A 27,156-nucleotide genomic window follows, 5' to 3' on the forward strand; every position below is an offset into this window, starting at 1 on the left:
ATACAAGACATGACACCATAAAACTCGTAGAAGAGAACATAGGCAAAACATTCTCTAATATAAATCACGCAAGTGTTTTCCTAGGTCAGTCTCCCAAGGCAAAAGAAATAAAAGCAAAAATACACAGTTGGGACCTAATCAAACTTAAAAGCTTTTGCACAGGAAACTATCAACAAAAGGACAATCTATGAATGGGGGAAAATATCTGCAAACAATGCAACTGACATGGGGCTAATATCCAAAATATACAAACAATTCATACAACTCAATATCAAAAAAAACAAGTACCCCAACGTTCATAGCAGCACTATTTACAATAGCCAAGACATGGAAGCAACCTAAATGTCCATCAACAGATGAATGTATAAAGAAGATGTGGTACATATATACAATGGAATATTACTCAGCCATAAAAAATGAAATAATGCCATTTGCAGCAACATGGATAAACTTAGAGATTATCATACAAAGTGAAGTCAGTCAGAGAAAGACAAATACCATATGATATTACTTATATGTGGCATCTAAAAAAATGATACAAATGAACTTACTTACAAAACAGAAATAAACTCATAGACAGCAAAAAAAAAACTTACGGTTATAAAGGGGGAAGGGGAAGGGGGATAAATTAGGAGTTTGGGGTTAACAGATACACACTATTATATATAAAATACATAAACAACAAGGATCTACTGTGTAGCACAGGGAACTATATTCAACATCTTGTAATAACCTATAATGGAAAAGAACCTGAAAAGGAATATATATATATATATATATGTATATATATACTGTATACTATATATATATCTGAATCACTTTGCTGTATACCAGAAACATAACACTGTAAATCAACTATACTTCAATTAAAAAAACCCACAATGATATATGTATATGTATAGCTGATACATTTTGCTGTACAGTAGAAACTAACACAACATTGTAAAGCAACTATACTCTAATAAAAATTAAAATAAATTTAAAAAACAAAATAAATTTACTTACACAATTAAAAAAATGAGATATTACTACACACTATCCGAATGGCTGAAATAAAAAACAGTGATAATACCAAATACTGGTGAGGATGCAGAAAAAGTGCTTCATCAGACATTGCTGGTGGGAATGTAAAATGGCACAGCCACACGGGTAAGCAGTTTGGTAGTTTTTTTATAAAACAAAACATGCAAGTACCATCCGACCCAGCAATTACACTCTTGGGCATTTATTCTAAAGAAATGAAATTTTATATTCATACAAAAACCTCTACGTACATGAATGTTCTAACAGCTTTACTTATAACAGTCCCAAACTGGAAACTGCTCAGATGTCCTTCAACAGCTGAATGGTTTAAACAAACTGGCATGCATCCACTTCATGGGATACCACTCAACAATAAAAAGGAACAAATTACTAATACACGCCACAACCTGGGGATGGATCTCCTGAAAACTCTACCAAGAAAAAAAAGCTAATCCCAAAAGGATAAAGACAGTGTGATTCCTTTATGTAATATTTTGAAATAATAAACTTCAGAAATGGAGAACAGCTTAGTGATTCAGGGGTGGGGATGGGAGGTGGGTATAAAAGGGTAGCATAAGGTGCTGGAACTGTTTAGTGTCTTGACTATGGTGGTGGGTACATAAACCTACACGTGATAAAACTGTAAAATGTACACAGAGTAAAACTGGGGAAATGTGAAGATCTGTGGATTATATTAATGTCAATTTCCCAGTTAGGACTTACATGGTAGTTTTTCAAAATGTTACCATTGGAGGAAACTGGGTAAAATGTACATGGGATCTGTGTTATTTCTTACAACTGCTTGTGAATCTAAAATTATCTCAATAAAAAATTCAGATAAAAAAAGATGTGGTATACATATACAATGGAACATTACTCAGCCATAAAAAAGAATGAAACATTGCCATGTGCAGCAATATAGATGGACCTAGAGAATATCATACTAAGTGAAGTAAGACAGAGAAGGACAAATATATGATATCACTTACATGTGGAATCTAAAAATTAATACAAATGAATTTATTTACAAAACAGAAATAGACTCACAGCCATAGAAAACAAACTTATGGTTACCAAAAGGCAAAGGGGAAGGGGGAGGGATAAATTAGGAGTATGAGATTAACAGATACACACTACTATATATAAAATAGATAAACAACAAGTATTTACTGCATAGCACAGGGAATGATAATCAGTATCTTATAAAAACCTATAATGGAAAAGAATCTGGAAAGAAAAAAAATATGTATAACTGAATCACTCTGCTGTACACCTGAAACTAACACAATATTGTAAATCGGCTACACTTCAATTTTTTAAAAAAGTACAGGGAGTCAGTGTCAGGGGTGTCTATACTGAAAATTAAGTTTATTTACTAAGGCACTCAAATGTATGTAAAACTGGGAAAAAAATGATATGCCTACTAGGATGGGGTTGGGCCCCTTTTGACTTAGTCCAGTTCTGGGCCCTAACATGTAGTAGGTATTTCTTATACCTGTGCAGGAAGATCTCACAGACTGAGGCTGAGTCCTTTCCCCATCACAGTTCAACAATAATTAGGTTTACTCAAATAGTTCTCTAAGTCAATATATATACTGGTTTTGAGCTAAGAAAAAAAATAAGTCAATAATATAAAACAACTTAACCAATCTAACAGGAAAATGGGGAAAATTTAATGATACTCGGTGGTCAGGTGTTAAGGAGGGGGTAAAAATAGTTCAAAATTCTCAATTGTAAATAATGAAAAACTGAACACAGGTGAGAGAGGCAAAGGATACACACTGTAGGTAGGTAGTTTCCAAAGATGGCTGCCAGCAATGCCTTCCCTCCCTGTGCGCTCACACGCTTCTTCACATCAAGAGATGTTGTCTTGGGGCTTCCCTGGTGGCGCAGCGGTTGGGAGTCCGCCTGCCGATGCAGGGGACACGGGTTCGTGCCCCGGTCCGGGAAGATCCCACATGCCGTGGAGTGGCTGGGCCCGTGAGCCATGGCCGCTGAGCCTGCACGTCCAGAGCGTATGCTCCACAACGGGAGAGGCCACAACAGTGAGAGGCCCGCGTACCGCAAAAAAAAAAAAAAAAGAGAGATGGAGTCTTTCTCTTGTCCTCAAATATGGACTGGCCTTGTCCCTGGCTTTGACCAAAAGAATGTAACACATGAAACATTCTGGGGCTTCTAAGCCCAGACCTTAAGAAGGCTGGCGGCTTCTGCTGCCTCCCTCTTGGAGCCCTCAGCTCCCCTGTAAGAGTACCACATTACTCTTCTGGAGAAAGAAGCCACGTAAGGAACACTGAGGTGTCAGACACAAGCAAAGAAGCCACCTCAGATGTTCAGCCATAGCTGCCATCTGACTGCAAATGCCTGAGACACTCCAGACGAGACCAGCAGAAGAGTCACCCATCTGAGCCCCAACCAACCCAGAGAATCATGAGAAATAATAAAATACTTGCTGCTTTAAGGCAGCAGGTTTTGGGGTGGTTTGTTACACAGCAATAGATAACACAAATACAGACCACTGCAGTAGTTGAGTCATTCTCCCCGCACGAAGAAAATTAAAACCTGCTCTCCTCCCTCTGGCAATTGACAGATCCAGAACCAAAACAACACAAAACCCCAAAATCCTCTATGAGGAATCAATCCTTCCATAAAATCCGTTTTTTTTTTTTTTTAAGGAATTTTGTTCATTTGAAATGCCAAGAATGATACTATTTAAAATCAAAATTAGGGAATTCCCTGGCGGTCCAGTGGTTAGGACTCCGTGCTTTCACTGCAGAGGGCTGAGTTTCAATCCCTGGTCGGGGAACTAAGATCCTGCAAACTGTGTGGCACAGCCAAAAAAAAAAAAAAAAAAAATTTAAATAATAAATTAGTAAATTAAAATGTTTTAAAAAATCAAAATGAAATTTATTTTGCAAAGCTGTCAGCACCTCTATCAGAATACTTCGGTCGTGCCATTTCTTCCTAGCACTGCTTCCTCCAACTTTTCCAATTACCTTTACCTCTTTCCCAGCTTCTTTCACTCTTTCTTCTCTTGGTATCAGGTTGTTTCTCCAGCTCATAAGTGAGATTCTGTCAGAACTGGATTTGCTATCACGCCCTCAAGCCTGTCTTTACCCAGCTATGCTAGGGTCTAGGAAATGACAACTCAGAACACCAGGTTAAATACAATTTCTCTCTCTTCACCCATTTTCCACTATCTGCCTGTCCGGCCTTTGGGTTATTAATGGAACTGACATTCCCATATAACTGACTGAGCAGGCCCAGCAGCCAGATAAGAAGGGAGCCGCTGACAGCAGCAGACACAACCTCAGAGAGAGCAGATAAGCAGACACGTCGTGGCTATTAGTTTCATCTTGGGCCAAAGAGAAGAAGCATCACAAAATATACACAGAGAACTCAAACATCCCTAATGGACTCTTTTCCCATGAAATTAAAAATCAACATATCAAAACTGATCCTTCTTATCAAACCAAACTAAACATGTATTTGTAAGTGAATTCCTAACATACTCAATTTGGATTTGGACCAAAAAAGAATAAAGACAGGCATTAAACCTCTCCCCCCAATCCCATGAATAAAAGTAATAAATAGTCTCCATAATGTTTCAAAAGCAGCTCTCTCCCCTGGGCCTCTGGAATTTCACTCTGAGGCTAACATAGCATTTTCCAATTTCTTTCAAAGTCCTACAACCAACAAATCCCACAAGCCAAAATAATACTTAATATGCACTTAAACATTCAACACTTACACAGTACCACATTTAAACTATTACTGCTTGTTGATGTTGTTAAATTTTTTGAATATTTACTATTGCAAGTTTCATCTGTTAACATAGTTCCATTGTTCCACATTGTTCAAATTAGTCCTACTTCTTGATACTAGCATTAATTTTTTTAATGTATGGCATGGTCATACACTAGTTATATACTTCTTTATATTCTTGAGAATACAACACTGCAAAAATTTTCAAAAACCATAGAATATATTACATGTATGTCCACTGACATGAGCTAGTGCCCCTTACAAATGACAATTCACATAAACCTCTCACTCAAACTTCTGCAAATTTGCTTATTACTAAAACTCTGTATTTCAAGTTGGTAATGAGTCTCTCTCCTCTCCCCCTCCCACAACAACAACAACAACAAAAATCAATATATTGCTCATTGGGAGAAGAACTAATTAAGGCAATGATTTATAAACTGTTCAAAAGAGTCTGTGATTAAATTGAAGTCAAACATTAAAGAGGATAACTTGTTGTGCCAGGGAGCAAAGATACTGTCAGAAACAACTACAGTCATGTCAAAATTCCCTAACAGAAGAGCCTCAGGTTGGCCAATATGGGACAATTTGAGCTAAAAAATAATGATGATTGTAATGAATCTAAACAAATCAAATACATAAAATTCCCTGAGTTTATCATGATATTTAAAAGCCAAACTGCTTTGGTACCTTTGGAAGCACTAGGGCACCAACTCATTGTGAAAATCAATAAATAAAAGGACATTTATGCTGCCTTTCAGCAGTTTATATCAGTATAAGCTGTATGTCAGCGTAATCAAGTGGTTTATGAGAGAAGATCCTTTTTTATAGAAATATTCCAGCTAATATATGCAGAAAGAATGATAGAACTAGAAAATCACCCGTTGCAATCCCTAATGAACACATGTATCTATGCAATATATTATCAATGACCGCTTAAACGATTAAAACAGTAGTTTTCAACCCTGGCTGCATATTTCTATCTCCTGGGGAACTTTAAATACTGATGCCTGGGTCTCACCCCCAGAAAGTCTGATGTCATTGGTCTGGGGTGTGGCCTGAGCATTTGGATGTTTTAAGCTCCCTGGGGGTGATATGAAGGCACAGTCAAGAAAGAGGACCACGGCCTATGGTGAAAGGTTGATGGGTAAGTTAAAAAGGAAGGATCAATCTGAGAATACCTGAACCCACTAATCAACATTTTCAGTGGAAGTGGGACAACACAGCACCATGTGCCTCTTGGAGGGCTGCACAGGAAGCACACAGCACTGCCCATGACGTCTTTATGCCAAAAGAAAATTGAACCTGAATCTAATCAAACCTCTAGGCTGAACTACCAATATACGGAAAATGTGAGGGACAGAAGAACATGTTAAAAGACAACAATAGTATATCATCAGCCAACTCAGCAGTGCTGAAAACTCTACCAGACAAATGGCAGAATTTCTTCAACAAATAAATTTCATGGATAAAAGGGGAGGGGCACTCTTAAAACTTTTAAAGCCTTAAAAGACAGACCCATTAACTGCAATATGTACACCTTGTTTGGATACCAACTTGAACCAACTGTTTAAAAAAAATAAACAAACATTTCTGAGATAATTACAGAAAGCAGACAGAATACAGGTATTGCTGCTAATATTGATGGGTAAGTTACGGGTACTGTGGTTAGTTGTTTTTTTTTTTTTTATCCTTAACTGTTGAAGATACATAATGAAATGTTTATAGTAAAATGATATCTGACGGGACTTCCCTGGTGGTGCAGTGGTTAAGAATCCACCTGCCAATGCGGGGGACACGGGTTCGAGCCCTGGTCTGGGAAGATCCTACATGCCGCGGAGCAACGAAGCCCGTGCGCCACAACTACTGAGCCCGCGAGCCACAACTACTGAGCCTGCACACCTAGAGCCCGTGCTCCACAAAAGAGAAGCCACCACAAGAAGAAGCCTGCGCACCGCAACGAACAGTAGCCCCCGCTCGCTGCAACTATAGAAAGCCCACGTGCAGCAACGAAAACCCAATGCAGCCCAAAATAAACAAAATAAAATAAATTTATTAAAAAAATGATATCTGACATGAGCTTGAGAATTCTCAAGCATAAAAACAGGTGGGGTGGGGAAAAGATGAAATCAAAACAGCAAAGATTGCTCACTGGTGAGGCTGGGTAATAAGAACTTGTGGGTTTGTTACGTACACTTTTGTGTACATTTAAAATTTTCCATAACAACATGTTTTAAAATATTGAACAGAGTGGCCATCATCAAAAAATCTACAAACAATAAATGCTGGAGAGGGTGTGGAGAAAAGGGAACCCTCTTGCACTGTTGGTGGGAATGTACATTGATACAGCCGCTATGGAGAACAGTATGGAGGTTCCTTAAAAAACTGAAAATAGAACTATCATATGACCCAGCAATCCCACTACTGGGCATATACCCTGAGAAAACCATAATTCAAAAAGAGTCATGTACCACAATGTTCACGGCAGCTCTATTTACAATAGCCCGGAGATGGAAACAACCTAAGTGTCCATCATCGGATGAATGGATAAAGAAGATGTGGCACATATATACAATGGAATATTTATTACTCAGCCATAAAAAGAAATGAAATTGAGTTATTTGTAGTGAGGTGGATGGGCGTAGAGTCTCTCATACAGAGTGAAGTAAGACAGAGAGAGAAAAACAAATGCCGTATGCTAACACATATATATGGAATCTAAAAATAAAAAATGGTCATGAAGAACCTAGGGACAGGATGGGAATAAAGACACAGACTTACTAGAGAATGGACTTGAGGACACGGGGAGGGGGAAGGGTAAGCTGGGACAAAGTGAGAGAGTGGCATGGACATATATACACTACCAAATGTAAAATAGCTAGCTAGTGGGAAGCAGCCGCATAGCACAGGGAGATCAGCTCAGTGCTGTGTGACCACCTAGAGGGGTGGGGTAGGGAGGGTGGGAGGGAGGGAGACACAAAAGGGAAGAGATATGGGGATATATGTATATGTATAGCTGATTCACTTTGTTATAAAGCAGAAACTAACACACCATTGTAAAGCAATTATACTCCAACAAAGACGTTAAAAAAAACTGAACAGAGTGAACGTTAACAAAAGTCCATTTTGTACCTCCACCCCAAAGAAACTAATGTAATTGGCATCAGCTTTTCTCTCCCAATTTTAGGAGACTTTCATGCAGCATTACGTCATTTGGTGAGGATAAATAAGAGGAAACTTGGGGAAAATGAACATGTCATCTTACTAATACTGAGCATTTGCTCTTTGCTAGTCACTGGACATACATTACTTGTTTAAATCCTCCCACTCTGTGAAAACAGTAGTATATTTGTACTCATTTCATGGGTAAGGAAACTGAGGCCCCCCAAAATGTGCATCTTGCCTATGTGCTTGGTGGAGCCGTGATTCTTACTAAGGTCTGCCCAGTGGCCAAAGAAGGGAAGCCATGTTGGATTCTGAGCACACAAGAGTGAACCAGAGACCACAGCTCTTCCCTTACAGGGGTCAGTTCAATGCAGTAATCTGTATTTTGGGCGAACAGTTTTTTAGTTATAAATAAACACTATGATGCCATTTCAAAAGTTCAGAGAAGACAGGAAAGACCTCACTATCAGAAATTCTAAAATGGTTTGTTTTTCTCTTTCCAAGACTACAAGTGGGGAAATGGACTAAAAAGGATGAGAGGATGTATGTTACAACATGGATGAATCTAGAAGACGTCATGCCAAGTGAAAGAAGCCAGACACAAAAGGTCACACAGTCTATGATTGCATTTATATGAAATAGCCAGAATGGGTGAATTCTTGGACAGAAGGCAGATTGGTGGTTGCCTGAAGCTGGGGGAAGACAAATGAGGAGTGACTGCTTACTGGGTATGAAGTTTCCTTGTAGGATGATGACAATGCTCTGGAACTAGACAAAGGGGGTGTTTGCACAACACTGTAAAAGTAGTCAGTGCCACTGAATTGTACATTTTAAAATGCTTCATTTTATGTTATGTGAATTCTACCTCAATATAAAATGGAAAAAAGGAGGAGAAGCTAGGGGAGGAAAGAACTATGAAACAGAAATGGTAAAGATTTGAAAGCTTTTTGGAAGAAAGACTCAACAGGATTCGAGTGCTTCCAGTTGGCTGGAAAGTAAAATTGAGATTTCTGGTTTGGGAGTCTGAATAGCTGGCTATAACCTATGGAATAATGTAATCTCCACTGAGGATAACACAGGACCTTAGAAAGAATGGGAACCCAATGAATGTTCAATTCCCTCAAGTTCCCACTTTTTAAATAGAACAATAAATTAGAAAATCAAGGAATACTCTAAATATAGTGTAACTGTATCATATCAAGGCACTGCTAAATGTCTCATGATCTCCTTGCAGGCAAAATGGATAAATCGGATGACAGTTCCATGAAGTTGTTCAAAGTAGAATAACTGGACTAAAAATCCACTGGTTAGTGAATTGCTAGGCATCTAACAAAAGACCTGTCACAGGGCAGGTTCTCCATGAATGTCCTCAATAGATAACTCTGGAAGGAATCTCCAAAGGATGAGCCAATAGGGAGATTCCAGTTCTACTGTGTGAGCGTGCTCATTAATAACCCAGAAAAATAATTAAACCAAAAAGTGGATTTATCTGGGACTTCCCTGGAAGTCCAGTGATTAGGACTCGATGCTTTCACTGCCATGGCCCCAGGTTCATTCCGTGGTTGGGGAACTAAGATCCTGCAAGCTGTGCAGCATGGACAAAAAAAAAAGTGGACTTATCAAATTATGAATGATATAAAGGTGGAGATACTGAATGACAGACTTGAGATTTTTAAAGGTCTTTTGAGATGCCATTCTATGGAATTAGTCCTAAATTTTGGAGGAAAGCAGTATGCACAAGATGTTTATCATAGTAATATCAATAATAGCACAACCTAAATACCCAACTATGGAGAAATGATTAAGTAATCTCCTGTATAACCACTGGAAGACTACGCAATAACAGTGAAAATTCTTTTATAAAGACTATGTAATAGGGACTTCCCTTGTGGCACAGTGGTTAAGAATCTGCCTGCCAATGCAGGGGACACGGGTTTGAGCCCTGGTCCGGGAAGATCCCACATGCCGCGGAGCAACTAAGCCTGTGAGCCACAACTACTGAGCCTGAGCTCTAGAGCCCGCAAGCCACAACTACTGAGCCCGCATGCCTAGAGCTGGTGCTCCACAACGAGAAGCCACCACAATGAGAAGCCTGCACACCACAATGAAGAGTAGCCCCCGCTCACCACAACTAGAGAAAGCCCGCGCACAGCAACAAAGATCTAATGCAGCCAAAAGTAAACAAATAAATAAATTTATTTTAAAAAAAAGATTATGTAGTAAGAGGAGAAATGTTTAAAATATAAAAGAGAAAAAAGAAGGAATCAAATTTATATATACAGGATTATTCAAGCCTACGTATAGGGAAAAAAACAAAGTAATACATCAAAATGTTACCAGTGGTTATGTTTGGGTGATGGGACTAGTATTGATTTTTTTTCTTTCTACTTTTATACTCTACCTTGGAGATTTTCTTTAATGAGCATAGATTTTTGTAGCAAAACTAATAAACACACAGGAGACCCAGAAACATATACTTTTTTAAAATCAGAGCCATGACCAAAGCTAAATGGATTTTTAATAAGAATTAATGTGAAGTTCTGGGATGAGGGTTTAAACGAAACGCCAAGTTTACGACTGGAGCAACAGGGCTTACTGACAGTTCCTGTGGGATTAAAAAAAAGACCTAGAAATTAACTGACTGTAAATTCGTTATGAGCCAACAGTGACATGGCTGAGGAGAAAAGATAGCCATAATATAAACTTCGGATTTCTAAAATAATTTGTATGCAAAACAAAGGCAGTAATAATATTCCCATTGTGCTGTGTGAGTTGAACTATATCTAGAATACTGTGTTCAGCTTTGAACTTGAGCTTTAAAAAAAGATGTTGAAAACCTGGAGAGCAGCCAGCAGGATGAGGCATCAGAACCACAGCAGGAAAGCAGTGATTCCCACACTTTGGCGGCATGAGAATCACTCAGAGGGCTTATTAAAATGCAGATTCTTGGGTCTCCTCCCAGAGTTTCTAATTCTATAGATCTGGGATGGGGCCAAGAAGCTGCACTTTTAGCTAGTTCCTAGGTGATGCCGATGCTGCTGGTCTGAGGATCACACTTAGAGACCCACTGGCACTGTGGATAAAAGCACAGACTCTGAAACCACACTGCTAGGGATTAAGTCCCAGCCCTTCCACCTACTGACTGTGTGCCCTTGAGCAAGCCTACTTGCCCTCTCTGTGCTACAGTTTTCTCATCTGTAAAATGAAACGATTTGACCAACCTCACACAGATATCATGGCATTGATGTAGTTAATATTTGTAAAGCATTTAGAACATCTAGCCTGGCATATAATGCTTGTTAATTTAATGAGGAACATTAGAGACGTTTTGTCTGAAATAGAAAAACATTTAAACATCTTCAAATACTGGAAGGACTTTTATGTGCAAGATATATTCTGCATAGTTCCTGGGGACAGACATGGAGTCAACGGGTGGAAGTGACCAAGAAGGAGCCTTTGGATCTGTAACAAGAAGGGCTTTTTATCAGCTGGAGCAACACTGGTGGGTGGCCTGGTTGGGTTCGGAGTGTCCCAGTACTCACTCAGGGCACTCCCCCGTGAGAGATGGTGAACAGGGATTCCTGTAAGGAATTCCTGTAAGGGGTGAGGGAAGTAGTCACTTAATAAACATCAGCTAGTTCAAGCAATACAACCTTGGTGTAAGGGAGCTTTCACCTCTAATAACCCGGAGCTCTCAAAGTGTTGGCCTCAGACCAAGAGCATCGCCAAGAACTTGTCAGATATGTAAATTCCCAGGCCCCAACTCAGAGCTACGGACTCAGAAACTCTGGGGGGTGAGGCCTGGCAATCTATGTTTTAACAAGCCCTCCAGATGGTGCCAATGCACCTCGAGTATGAGAACCAATGACCTACAACACTGCCCAAAACAACATTTCCTTGAGGCTCTATCTAGAACACCGAAACTTGATTAAAGTAACCTCACTCCAACAAGGTATCAGGTATAATATGCCTCTGATAACTATGTGCAGCAAACTGCTACTTACACCAAATATTTGCTTTGGTATTTAAAAGGTATATCACAAAGACAACACTGAAGTTGTTTAAAACAAGAAAATCCAAACTCCACAGAGAAAAGCAAGGTACCCCCCCTCCCATCACCCTCTCAGGAGGGGCTGCCCTGCAGGGGTGGGGCGGGGATGATATATAAGGAGGACCGTGTTCTGACAAAAAGCATCAAAGCACCTAAAGGCTAAGGGGGACCTCAGAGACTGTGGTCTTACGTCATCTACCTTCCTAGCCCAGAGGAAAACACAATGACCCAGACACACAGAACCTCACTTAGCATCTCTCACCAGTCAGTGCGGACAAAGTCTCCCCTCCTGCACAGGACAAGAGTTTGGAAGAAACAGTTGAACACACTTGGAGAGCCTTTCTCACGCTCCAGGCGCTCTTCTAAATACTTGAAGTATATAACTCCTCATAACAAATCTCTGAGGTAGGTACTAATCTCATCATTTTACAGATGTGAAAACTGAGGGTCAGAAAGGTTAAGTAATTTCCAAAGGATCATACAGCTAATAAGTGGTAGACATTGACTCTGAGTCTAGGCAGTCTTTCTCCAGAGTCTGTAAGCTTCTGTAACTGTACTTCCTGTTGGGGTCAGTGAGGGAGAGGAGATACAAGTGTGAAGGCCACTACCTTGGCCTGTCTGTGCATGTGAGAGAGACGGAGAGACACAGAGCCAGAGAGTGCTGGCAAGCTCAAGATGGCGGGAAGTGTAAGCAAGAGATGCAGAGGGAGTGGGGGGGGAGCCTGAAAGATGGTTCACATGTTATTTTGTCAGTCCCTGTGTGTTCCTAGGTGAGCGCTGGCGTGGATGCAGGAACTGGGGTGACTGCATTCTTAAGCACCTACACAAACAGCCTTGAATCTGTCACAGGCAAGGGCAGGACACAGTTTGACACAAGCCCTTCCCTTTCTTTTCTTCTACAAAGCAATTTAAAAGGAATACATGAGACGAAGCAGAAGTGAAGGTACCAAGGGAAAGTGACAGCTGGATGCAAAGTTGTTGGGATTAATAAGTAAGGAAGAGCCAGCAGAAGCCATGCTCACAGGCTGCAGGGACAAGGGCTGTGACAAGGAAGAGCGACGTGGCAGAGTGGGCCCCGCAAGCCAGGTGCCCTCACACAGGGTGCTTGGGCTCCTCTAGAACCCCAGGACCAGTCCGTGTCTCCATCACATTAAGACTTCTCCTCATCTTCTCAGAACCCGTGTCACTGCTGTGCTCTCCTAGCAGTGTGGAAACCCCTGCAGAAACGGGACTGCAACTGATCACCCCTGAACACGCAGCTCCTAGTCCAGTACCTGGCACGCTGTTGCTTCTGGAAAAGTCTGTGGAATTGAATTTGCTGAAGCGCTGCTAGCATCCAGATGCAGTGAAATGCGTTGTCACCTTAAGGAGAGGAAGGACGGGAAAAGTCACACCCCAGAGGCTGTGTCCTAGTTGGGGAGCCCCCAGGTACAGATCCGAGACAAGGACTGGAGTGCAAGCACTTCATCTGGGACGTGAAAGAGACACCAAACACTGGTAGGGGACTGGGGAGGTGAGCAGAGAAAGACAGGCAGTCATCAAAGGGGATCTTATGGAGCCAGCTGTCAGTGTGAGCAACTAGCGCTTACCCCACTGGGGAAACTCCGGGAGCCTGGACAGAACACACTCGAGGGAGGAGGGAGCTAGGGCAACTCCCATCAATCACTGGGTTGTGCTCACTTCCCGGACCTTTGGGCCCTCTGGGCGAGTGGCCTAGCACGCGCCAGCGGGAAGAGAAAGCTGTTGGGGAAAATGCGGGTGCTGGCAGCTGAAGTCAGACAGGTGTGTAGTGAAATGGTGATGGCAAGGGCAGTCAGTGCCCCCTCAAGCGCACCGGGTCAGGGTGGTCCTGAAAATCTGCATCTCTAATGAGTCCCCAGGGAGGCGGCTGCTGCTGGTGGTCTAGAAGCACAGCCCGAGAACCACTGGGCTCAGATGTGGGCAGGACACCAACATGGTTGGTCCATGCTGGATACCTGGGGCAAATCCAACACCTAGGGCTGGGCAGAGCTTAAAGATAAAGGAAACCAGAATTACACCCCAAAATATGCCTCTTTGACATAAAAATTATTTTGAGCTGAAGACAACTGAGAAGCAGTGGATACAAGGAAAGCTCCTGCTCTCTCCCAATTTGCCTAAAAGGACATAAATTTTCAAAGCTGTCCCTCCTCCCCTCTCTATGAGGGAGGACAAAAGTGAATCACTGAGACAACTTTAGACCTTATAGGTCTGGAGACGGCAGCAGAGGAATCTACATAACAACTAACTAGCCTGTATCTACCACCAGTTTCCCATATATTTACATTCCCACCATCTGCCACTTTTGGAAGTCTAAAACTACTTTCCCTTTTTCTTCTTCTTTCTCTACAAATTTATTGCCATTTGGTTTAGATGACATATAAGCCGGAGTTCTAAGCCACTTCTCTGAGTTACTCATTTCTCTGAGTTTCTCTCACATGTGTATGAGATATACCTGTTAGTGAACTTGTTTGCTTTTCTCTTGTTAATCTATCTTTTGTTACATGGACCCAAGTTAAGAACTTAGAAGGATGGAAGGAAAGGTTATTTTCCCTGCCCAACAGAGACAAAGCCGAAGAGGTGAGCTAAATTTCTGCTTGGCCCTCTGTAGGAAAACTCTTCCCACCTCACCCAAAGCATGTGCCTGGAGTCACATACTCAGGTGGATGGGACCATGAGACAGCCTTCTTGGGAACCCTCTGTACCTGCTATGGCTAAGGTTAAGGCCACTCACAGCATCCTGAGGATGCTGCCTTCCTAGGAGTTCCATCAGGGTCTTCTTCTCTAGGGGTGGCCTGGCAAACAAAGGTCACAGGGGCAAAGAGCACAAACAAATATTTTAGAAAGAATCCAGCTTTTGGCTACAGAATCGAATCCAGCTGGGCACCAGCCGAGTTCCTCCTGATCTGACACAGAGCTCATCAGCACAAGCCTGGTGCCCACCACCAGGGCAGCCAAAGGCAGTGCTGCATTCCTTCCTGCCAGGCCTCACAATCATTACGTAGTGTAGTGACCTTGAGACCCTCCTACTCTGTTCTGGAAAAGGCAAACCTTCTAGAAGATACCCCCCAAAATAGTTTGTATCACCTTACACTCATTCAACAGCTACAACAGCCAGGAAAAATTAACAGGCCTCCTGTCCTTTGCTGCTTGTTTATAATAAGAGCATATGCTTGCAGGGAACATAGAATCCTAAACAAAAATTGGTGCTTATTTGACCAGACTAAATTTCCAGTTCGAAACCTACACTGTTGGTTTCACAACACAAAACTACTCATGACCTCCTGAGAAATGAGAGGGAAAAGGCAGGGAGATAGAGATAACACATCTACCCTTCATTCACGGAAGCAGAGGCATCCTTGTTTATCTTTTATAGTAATCACCCTTAGCAAAGAGAACGACAAGGCCACATGCCCACGCTTCCATTCTGAGACTGGAGTAACCACCACAAAAGCCAGGGTGTTAGGCCTCAGCCCACTGCAGGCATCTGGACCCTCCCTGTTCAGGAGGCAGGTCACTAGGGGATGCTGAGGTCAATACCCTTCAGGAGGCACTGTAATTAGCTGCAGACCAGAGCCTGACTGTGAGAGAAAGGAAAGCTTCTTCCTCTCACAAATTGCAACATTCTTCCAGCTTTCCCAATGGGTTGCCAAGTGACTCAGCGCTGGCCCACTGTGGGCACTATTACTGATGAGAAATCTTCCGCCTGGGTGATATACTGGATACAACACATGCCCTAAGAACAGTGCCAAGTCATACCAGAAGAGCAGGCGAATTATTCACCTCCACTTCAAATGCAGGCAAATCCTGTCTTAATGCAGGGGCTACTCAGTATCAGAAAGACAAAGCCCTAAGATAGTCAGAGATTTCCATCTAAGATTCAAGAAATTATTAGGTAGAGCCTCTCCTTTCATGTTGACTATTAAAAGGCAATCAAATCAAGGACAGCCTAGAAAAAGGGCAAGAAAAAAATAATTTTTCGAAAACAACCCCATAGCAGAAAGCTGCATAAGAGCCTTCAGCTCTCTAGCCGTCTTTGTGAGTGCTATGAGCTCCACCCAGAGGTCATTTCCAGATCTCCATGTTCATTTAATTTGGAAAAAGAAAACCCACATCTTCTGGGGTCCAGAGCCCGACTTGCTTTGGAGAACTGCCGGAAATTCATAGACAACATTCCCTCTTTCTCACCTTTCATTAAAGGAACTGCTCTAAACGAAGCCACTGACAAAGGATTAATCTCCAAAATATACGAGTTGCTCATGCAGCTCAATATCAAAAAAACAAACAATCCAATCCAAAACTGGGCAGAAGACCTAAACAGACATTTCTCCAAAGAGGATATACAGATTGCCAACAAACACATGAAAGGATGCTCAACATCACTAATCATCAGAGAAATGCAAATCAAACCTACATTGGGTGGGCTTCCCTGGTGGCGCAGTGGTTAAGAATCCGCCTCCCAATGCAGGGGACACGGGTTTGAGTCCCGGTCCAGGAAGATCCCACATGCCGCGGAACAACTACGCCCGTGCGCCACAACTATTGAACCTGAGCCCTAGAGCCCACGTGCCACAACTACTGAAGCCCACGTGCCTAGAGCCCGTGCTCTGGAACGAGAGAAGCCACCGCAATGAGAGGCCCGTGCACCGCAATGAAGAGTAGCCCCCGCTCGTCGCAACCAGAGAAAGCCCGCGCACAGCAACAAAGACCCAACACAGCCAAAAATAAATTAATTAATTTTAAAAAAGAAAAAAAAGCTACAATGATGTATCACCTCACACCAGTCAGAATGGCCATCACCAAAAAATCTACAAACAACAAATGCTGGAGAGGGTGTGGAGAAAAGGGAACCCTCCTACACTGTTGGTGGGAATGTAAATTGATACAGCCACTATGGAGAACAGTATGGAGGTTCCTTAGAAAACTAAAAATAGAACTACCATACGACCCAGCAATCCCACTACTGGGCATATACTCTGAGAAAACCATAATTCAAAAAGAGTCATGTACCACAATGTTCATGGCAGTTCTATTTACAATAGCCAGGACATGGAAGCAACCTAAGTGTCCATCAACAGATGAATGGATAAAGAAGATGTGGCATATACAATGGAATATTACTCAGCCATAAAAAGCAACGAAATTGAGTTATTTGTAGTGAGGTGGATGGACCTAGAGTCTGTCATACAGAGTGAAGTAAGTCAGAAAGAGAAAAACAAATACCGTATGCTAACACATATATATGGAATCTTAAAAAAAAATGGTTCTGAAGAACGTAGAGGCAGGACAGGAATAAAGATGGAGACATAGAGAATGGACTTGAGGACATGGGGAGGGGGAAGGGTAAGCTGGGACGAAGTGAGAGAGTGGCATGGACATATATGCACTACCAAACGTCAAACAGATAGCTAGTGGGAAGCAGCCGCACAGCACAGGGAGATCAGCTCGGTGCTCTGTGATCACCTAGAGGGGTGGGATAGGGAGGGTGGGAGGGAGACGCAAGAGGGAGGGGATATGGGGATATCTGTATACATATAGCTCATTCACTTTGCTATACAGCAGAAACTAACACAACAATGTAAAGCAATTATACTCCAATAAAGATGTTAAAGAATATTAAATTTAAAAAAAACAAAGGAACTGCTCTGAAGTTTGAAATTCAAGATATACTCAGGGAACCTGGTGACTTCCAGCAGGACAACTACCTTTGATATTTGCACCTGTCGAGGAACTAGTTTGAGTTCCTGGCAGGTTGAACTCAGCTCAAAGACAGTGGAGCGTTCAAAGAGTACTTTTAGAAGAAAAAGTGAGGGCTCTCCTTGAAAAAAAATATAAGACTCGAGAGTAACTCAGGGAGCAAAGAAGAATGTGTCTAATATTAGAAGGACTGGGAATAATCCTCCTTCAGGAAGGACCCATGGCTACTTGCCTAGAAGGCCCAACTGAAAAGCAACCACTCCCTTATGCAACCCAGAAGATCCCCCTAAGGCAATCACCAGCCATACTTTTCAAAAAACTGACTAGGGTCCTCAGAGCATTCCCCTGGTATCCATCCATTCATAACATGCACACTACTCACCACTCCACCCCACCCTCCACGCCGGTGGCCCTCAGTCCACAAGGGGTCAGGCTAGGATCAAGAGTCCCCAGTTTGCTGGGCTCTCAACTGCCCAGTGCAAGACTTGCTCTGTTCCAGATATCATAAGCTAGCCCAGCAAATAAATGAAGCGTTCAAACAACAACAACTGTATGTTGGTGCACCAAGTTTCATCTACCATCTATCATCACAGCCCGCATGCTCCTGCCTTCAACAGCTTGTGCCTTACATGACTTAAGACAGCTCTGACAGGTTCTCAAAGGGGAAAAAAAATCAAACTTACCCTGTCTTCCTCCAACACCACGCCCCCACCCCCAACACTGCCACCCAAGTTCTTTCCTCACTATGAAACACTGAACAGTCTTTCCGTGTCTATTGACAAAAATATCTATGGCCATATTTATCCACCTCGGGAGTATTAAAGCTCTACAAAATATCTGTGCTAAACCTCTGCACATTCTCCATTAAACAAGGCTAAGCATTCCCAGAATGTTGACCTCTTTTCTTCTTTAATAGACTTTTTTAGAGCAGTTTTAGGGTCACAGCAAAATTGAGCAGAAAGTACAGAGTTCCTATATAATCCCGGCCCCCACGCATGCACAACCTCCCCCATTATCAACATCTCCCACCAGAGTGGGACATTTGTTACAATCTATGAACCTGCATTGACACACCATTATCACCCAGAGTCCATAGTTTACATTATGGTTCACTCTCCGTGCTGCACATCCTATAGGTTTGGACAAATGTATAATGATATGTATCCACCATTATGGTATCATACAGAGTATTTTCCCTGCTCTGAAAACCCTCTCCCTCTTTGTTCCTTGACCATAATGCAAAAAATGTTGTGCTCAGCATGACTCAGTATGACTCTAAGCAGAGGACTCGAAGCCTGCCTAAGGATAAGCACCACCAAGGAGACTTGTTAAAATCACAGATGTTCAGACTGCACCCTCAATCCACTAAATCAGACCTTGCTAGGGAGGAGCCCAGAAAGCTAGACACAGTCCAGGCACCCCAGGTGATTGCTATCATCAGTAAGTTTCAAAAATGCCTCTCTAAAGAAGAAATGCTCCTAAGTTCAGTCTCCCACCTGAAGAGCAGCATCCATTAAGAATGTAGAAGGCCACAGCAATCAGAGAAGGAAAAGAAATAAAAGGAATCCAAATCGGAAAAGAAGAAGTAAAACTGTCACTGTTTGCAGATGACATGATACTATACATAGAGAATCCTAAAGATGCTACCAGAAAACTACTAGGGCTAATCAATGAATTTGGTAAAGTAGCAGGATATAAAATTAATGCACATAAATCTCCTGCATTCCTATACACTAATGATGAAAAATCTGAAAGAGAAATTAAAGAAACACTCCCATTTACCATTGCAACAAAAAGAATAAAATGCCTAGGAATAAACCTTCCTAGGGAGACAAAAGACCTGTATGCAGAAAACTATAAGACACTGATGAAAGAAATTAAAGAGGATACAAACAGATGGAGAGATATACCATGTTCTTGGATTGGAAGAATCAACATTGTGAAAATGATTATACTACCCAAAGCAATCTACAGATTCAATGCAATCTCTATCAAAGTACCAACGGCATTTTTCACAGAACTAGAACAAAAAATTTCACAATTTGTATTGAAACACAAAAGACCCTGAATGGCCAAAGCAATCTCGAGAAAGAAAAAGGGAGCTGGAAGAATCAGGCTCCCTGACTTCAGACTATACTACAAAGCTACAGTAATCTTGACAGTAAGGTACTGGCACAATAACAGAAATACAGATCAATGGAACAGGATAGAAAGCCCCGAAATAACGCCACACACATATGGTCACCTTATCTTTGATAAAGGAGGCAAGAATATACAATGCAGAAAACACAGCCTCTTCAATAAGCGGTTCTGGGAAAACTGGACAGCTACATGTGAAAGAATGAAATTAGAACACTCCCTAATACCATACACAAAAATAAACTCAAAATGCGTTAAAGACCTAAATGTAAGGCCAGACACTATCAAACTCTTAGAAGAAAACATAGGAAGAACACTCTTTGACATAAATCACAAAGATCTTTTTTGATCCACCTCCTAGAGTAATGGAAATAAAAACAAAAATCAACAAATGGGACCTAATGAAACTTAAAAGCTTTTGCAAAGCAAAGGAAATGATAAACAAGACCAAAAGAAAACCCTCAGAATGGGAGAAAATATTTGCAAATGAAGCAACTGACAAAAGGTTAATCTCCAAAATATACAGGCAGCTCATGCAGCTCAATATCAAAAAAAACAAACAACCCAATCCAAAAATGGGCAGAAGAACTAAACAGACATTTCTCCAAAGAAGATATACAGATTGCCAATAAGCATATGAAAGGATGCTCAACATCACTAATCGTTAGAGAAATGCAAATCAAAACTACAATGAGGTATCACCTCACACCAGTCAGAATGGCCAACATCAAAAAATCTACAAACAATAAATGCTGGAGAGGGTGTGGAGAAAAGGGAACGCTCTCTTGCACCGTTGGTGGGAATATAAATTGATACAGCCGCTATGGAGAACAGAATGGAGGTTCCTTAAAAAACTAAAAATAGAACTACCATACGACCCAGCAATCCCACTACTGGGCATATACCCTGAGAAAACAATAATTCAAAAAGACTCATGTACCACAATGTTCATTGCAGCTCTATTTACAATAGCCAGGACATGCAAGCAACCTAAGTGTCCATAGACAGACAAATGGAGAAAGAAGATGTGGCACATATATACAATGGAATATTACTCAGCCATAAAAAGAAACAAAATTGAGTTATTTGTAGTCAGGTGGATGGATCTAGAGACTGTCATACAGAGTGAAGTAAGTCAGAAAGAGAAAAACAAATACCATATACTAACACATATATATGGAATCTAAAAAAAAAAAAAGGTTCTGAAGAACCTAGGGGCAGGACTGGAATAAAGACGCAGACGTAGAGAATGGACTTGACACGAGGAGGGGGAAGGGTAAGCTGGGACGAAGTGAGAGAGTGGCATGGACATATATACACTACCAAATGTAAAACAGAGAGCTAGTGGGAAGCAGCCACATAGCACAAGGAGATCAGCTCGGTGCTTTGTGACCACCTAGAGGGGTGGGATAGGGAGGGTGGGAGGGAGACGCAAGAGGGAGGAGATATGGGGATATATGTTTATGTATAGCTGATTCACTTTGTTATACAGCTGAAACTAACACACCACTGTAAAGCAATTATACGCCAATAAAGATGTTAAAAGAAAAAAAAAAAGAATGTAGCAGGCGTTTCCCACCCATGCAAGCTCCAGCTCCATGAGAATACCTAGAACTCAAGATGGGTCCCATTCTTTACTTCTAAACAGCAAGGCTGCTAATACTTTTCTCACTTATCCCCTTATGTTGTTGCCAGAAAGGTTTACAAGGCCTAGCAAGTGTCCGCTTCTATTAGGAAATGTTTTTGTATTCCTACGCAATGGTCTACTATTGGTCTACACTTTATAAACATGCTATTTGGATCATTTGCACAAAATGATGAGTTAGGAAGTAGGTCTGCTTGGTTACAGTAGAGGATTTGCCTGAGGACATTAGCACACATCGTGCACGGAGCAGGACACACAGCTAATATCGGTTTTTCTTCTTTGTGCCTTGAGGGCTCTTCTGCCAGCTGCTCCCCCTGGCTCCCCACTGCTCTGCATTCTGCCATAGCCACTGATGGTTTAATGGCAAAATTCGCTGGGCAGCAAGCCATGTGGCTCTTACAGACGGCAATTAGGAGAGAAGGAAAGGCTGAATTACAAGGTGTTTGAAAACGCAGTTTGAAAAAGTCAGATCTTATTTTCTCTTACCTCCTGGTAATAAAATCTCTGTATTCATCCCAAAACAGACAGCTAACTCTGGGGTCATTTGGAGTCAACAGCTCAGTCAATATAAAAATCCACTACACAGTCAATGGGGAGCATGAAAATCCATTAAAACCAGAAGTCATATTTTTTTCAGCAAAAGGAATCCTTACCTTTTCTTTGGCTTTCCTTTTCGTCCCTGCATCCATCCACTCATTTTCTTTCTCCAGCATGTCAATAAAGGCCCATCGAACACCCTCAATCAATTCCTCCATCTATAAGGAAATACCCAAAGAAGCAGGTCAAAACCAAGAAGCTTCAGACAAGCTTTTCTGGGCCACAATAAATAGTCCAATGCTAAACACAGTGTCAAAGAGGCTCCTTTAAGCTTGACTCCATGCTCTGGCAGCATTTCTTTGCCCAGGAAAATGCCTTTTCCCCCCATTACTAGAAGAAAACTAACCATTCCTTTCCTTGAGAACAATGTGATGGCCCACTTGTAAAAGGATTACATGAGGAAAGGAATTCGCCATAGGTTATGACTAATAACTTACATGTAGCTACTGTATTAGTGCACCCATATCAAGGTTGCAACTAATTTCAATAGGTTAATAAGGGCTTGAGAGAAAAAAGCAAAGGCATGTGCTGTGTACTTCAGAAAGACATTGCAGAAGAAAGTGAGTGAACAGTTGAAAGAGATACTGTTAACAGAGAAACAGGCAGGGAGAGCCAGCACCCTAGACACTTCTCAATATGAATCACTTATGTCAAGACCCCAGTTCTCTCCAAATTAATGCCAGTGGTTAAACCAAATGCGTGGCTGTTCTCTGTCATCTTCGTACTCTCCTCTCTCCTCTCTGACAGCTCAGAAAAGTCGTATGCTATTTCAAGTCTAAAATGGTTAGGTCTCAAGGGGGCTGCTACAGAAACACGGTCTTCTGAAAGCCCTGTTTCAAAGTGTTCCAAGAGTGAGACCACACCTACAGTGATGATGTGTTTGCCCTGGCTTTTCTTCCAGCATCTGTGGGTCAGCAGAGAGGACTGGGGGAGAGAGATGCTAACACTTAACTTCAGCAGCCCGCATGGAGCAGTCTGGGGAGGTCCTGCTTGTCTATGGGTGAAAACCAATCGAAATTCCATTCTCCTATACAGATGCTTCATTTTTCCTAATAGGACACTCAAGAAAGCATATAATACTAGGTTTGGCACCAGAATGAAAATTTTCATTTGAAATTATGGAGGTGTAAATCCATTTTTAGCGTTAATTCTAAAAGAAAGAAATTTAGATGTTTCCTTGGTTCTATAATGAATTGTCAGCACAAAGCTCAAAATAGTTCTTTTCTGTTTAATAAGTTTTCAGCTATGTTTTCAGTTCAATAACAGTTGTAAGGGAATAAGAGCTGGAAATCAGTGGGCTGGGTTCCATTGTATGTAAATAAGAACAAACAGCAGATGGAGGCGGGGGTACTTCACAGCTATTTCTTCCCAACTTAGTAAAAACATTAAGAGAAAAGAAACCTCAACTTGAGATTGGGGCGTGATAAAGACATGAAATGACAGAAGAGCAAAGGTCCCAGTTCACTGGTTCTCAACCTTGTCCGTACACTGGGGTCTCTGGTTGGGGGGTGGCGGGAGGAGCTTTAAACAATGCTGATGTCATTGTTGCAGAGTGAGGCCTGAGCACTGGGAGGTTGCAAAGCCCCTCCAGGTGATTCCAATGTGCAGCCAGGATGACGACTCACTGGTGTAGGGAAGCCACTTATTTTACAGATAAGGAAATTAGGAGTCAAGAGAGTCCATGACCAGGACTTTCCTGGCGATCCAGTGGCTAAGACTCTGCACTCCCAATGCAGGGGGCCTGGGTTCGACCCCTGGTCAGGGAACTAGATCCCACATGCCGCATCTAAGACTTCGCATGCAGCAACTAAGAGTTTGCATGCCGCAACTAAAGATTCCTCATGCTGCAACTAAAAGATCCCAAATGCCGCAACTAAAGATCCTGCATACCGCAACGAAGATCCCACATGCCACAACGAAGATCCCACATGCCACAACTAAGACCTGGCGCAGCCAAATAAATAAATAAATATTTTTGAAAAGACAGAGAGAGAGAAAGAGAGTCCATGATCTCTTCCAGCTCTTACAGCTGGGAAGGGTCAGAGCCAGGACCTGACCTCAGAGGTAAATGACAGTTGTGAGGTCAGAATGTCCAGGAGCAACAGAGGTGTCCCTCAGAAATCAGAGGAAAATGTCAGGAAAGTAGAAGAAAACAGAGAGAGATGCAGCAGTGACCATTTCAAACAGAAAACCCACAGGAGGGTGCTAAAACAACAAGGAAATCTTCAGGGCCTAGATCATTTGCCTCTGCAGTCACCAGCACCCCTAAGTCTTTATGACATCACTGTAGGGGAGCAAAATTTGCCACCCTAAAATATGTCTCTTTGGCATATCAATTGTTTTAAGCTGGTCATTTTCTGAGGAACAGCAGACATAGGAAGGGATCTGAAAACGAAATAGCAGTTGCCCTTTTGTAAGAAATATCTCCATTTGTAAGGGAAATTTCCATTTGAAGGGTGTCTCCCTCTCTGTACCTGGAAGAGGAGGATGACTAAATCTCCAGAAACTTCTATCAATGGAGAAGTCATCGACTTAAATCTTCATCACAATCACCGTCCTTTACCGCACTTTTCCTAGTATTGCCCCATAACTGACATCTTCTTTTGTCTTTAGCTGAAGATGGTATATAAGGTGAGGACTTTGGCCGTTTTGGCAAGCTGCTTAGTTTTTCCTGGTCTCTCCCATGCATATATGCTACTTAACTTTGTTTGATTTTCTGCTGTCACTCTCTATCACATCAATTTAATTCTTATATCAGCCAGAAGAATTTAGAAGGGGAGAGGAATACTTCTTCCTCTCCAACATCATCACGCAGCAACACACAACACACATCAGCCAGCCTGTCACCTTCACTTAAAAAGAGAAACAGTAACTTCCCAAACTAGGGAGGGGCAACAGGGATGGAAAGAAATGGGTGCATTAATTTGCCAGAGATTCAGCGACTGAATCAATGGAACCAGGTGATTAATTTTGTGGGGAGGTGAGGAAAGGGTGGGAACAGTCAGATTAATTCCCAGGCTTCAGGCACAGGCAACCAGATGGATACTGCCACCATTATCTTTTTTTTTTGCATTTTTAAAAATTGAGTTATAATTGACATATATTAGTTTCAGGTATACAACATAATGATTTGATATTTGTATATATTATGAAATGATCACAATAATAAGTCTAGTTAACACCCATCACCACGTTACCAAACACAAGTTCATATGCCCAACGCACAGTGAGGCCAAACAATCTGAAACATCGGAGTCTAGAGCAGAGAAAGGTTTATTGCAGGGCCAAGCAAGGAGAACGAGTGGTTCATGCTCAAACACCCTGAACTCCCCAGCAGTTTTCAGGGAGAAGTATTTATAGGCAAAATTTGGGGTGATGGCTGCAGGGTGTGTAACTTTCTTCTGATTGGTTGGTGGTGAGGTAACAGGGCGGTGCTCCAGGAATCCTATGCTCAGCCTGGAGTTACCATCCTCCCCCTGGGTGGGGGCCTTAGTTCTTGCAGAAGAACTCAGAGATATACGGCTATGTGTATCCCTTGAGGAGGAACCAGGACTCTGCTGCACTGTTGTCTCCTTATTCCTCCTCCTTTGTTTCTGCATTCCCTCCCTTCCCTGCTTAGCAACTGTTTGAAGCTGCCCTTGGGAACTCAGAGAAGGTCAAGGAGGCTGAAGCCTTTTTCCTGCGAATAAGAAACGCGGGACAGGGAAAAGATTTGTACCAGGGAGGGCCCCGCAGAGTCTTGCTCCGTTTCAACCAAACATAGAGTATTTTTTTTTCCCTTGAGATGAGAACTTTTAAGATCTACTCTCTTAGCAACTTTCAAATATACAATACAGTATTACAAATTATAGTCACCATTTTCTAAGACATAGAATGTTGGAAGACAAAGACAGGTGAAGACAAAGGCCAGACCTCACTGGGAAGTGGAGATATCAAGTCTGCACAACACAGTCGAGGAGTCTGTCTATGAAAGAGAGAAAGCAAAGACAGGGTACAAGTGGATATAGGGTTAAGAGAGGGTTCTGAGTTTGGGTTGTGTGCATTTGTTTGTTGCTGCTGCTGTTGTGGTAGTTGCCCATGTGAGAGGTTTACCTGTGTTTATGTACTGACGGACATTCAACAAGAAGGAAACGAAAAACCTGATTAAAAAATGAGCCAAAGACCTTGACAGACATCTCACTAAAGAAGACATACAGATGGCAAACAAACATAAGAAAAGATGTTTCACATCACATGTCATGAGGGAAATGCAAACTAAAACAATGAGATAGCACTACACACCTATTAGAATTGCCCAAATCCACAACACTGACAATACCAAGCACTGGAGAGGCTGTGGAGCAACAGGAACTCTCACTCACCGCTGGTGGGAATGCAAAATCGGAGAGCCATTTTGGAAGACAGTTTGGTAGCTTTTTTACAAAACTAAACATACTTTCACCATACAATCCAGCAATCACATTCCCTGGTATTTACCCAAAGGAGATAGAAACTTATGTCCACCCAAAAGTCTGCACCCAGATGTTTATAGCGACTTTATTTATACTTACCAAATCTTGGAAGCAACTATGGTGTCCTTCAGTAGGTGACCGGCTAAACAAGCTGTGATACATCCAGACAATGGAATATTACTCAGTGCTAAAAAGAAATGAGCTAGCAAGCCATGAGGAGACATGGAGAAACCTTAAGTGCATATTACTAACTGAAAGAAACCAATCTGAAAAGGCTACATGCTGTATGATTCCAATGATACCACATCCAGAAAAGGCAAAACTATGGAGGCAATAAAAAGATCGGCGGTTGTGGGGTGGGGGTGGGGAGAGATAAGCAGGCAGAGCACAGAGAATTTTCAGGGCAGCGAAAATACTCTGTATGAGATTATAATGATACATTCATGTCATCATACACTTGTTCAAATGCACAGAATGTACAAGAGTGAACTCTAAGGTAAACTATATACCTTGGGTGATAATGATGTGTCAATGTAGGTTCACCTTCAGTTTAAAAAAAAAAAAGTGAGTGATGTTAATGAGAGAAACTATGCATGTGTCAGGGGCAG

The 27,156-nt window shown here is 41.8% G+C and overlaps 1 protein-coding gene across 1 annotated transcript in view; it reads right to left on the reverse strand.

Moving 5' to 3' along the window:
• The window catches only part of PHEX (phosphate regulating endopeptidase X-linked), a 204,981-nt gene that overhangs the window by 93,827 nt on the left and 83,998 nt on the right, over positions 1 to 27,156 (reverse strand). Inside the window, exon 12 of the mRNA XM_067722956.1 lies at positions 22,154 to 22,255. Within this exon, the coding sequence (XP_067579057.1) occupies positions 22,154 to 22,255 (102 nt within the window). The remainder of the gene's footprint in view (positions 1 to 22,153; positions 22,256 to 27,156) is intronic.

Source organism: Pseudorca crassidens, chromosome X (assembly GCF_039906515.1).
Source record: "Pseudorca crassidens isolate mPseCra1 chromosome X, mPseCra1.hap1, whole genome shotgun sequence".
Taxonomy (NCBI): Eukaryota; Metazoa; Chordata; class Mammalia; order Artiodactyla; family Delphinidae; genus Pseudorca; species Pseudorca crassidens.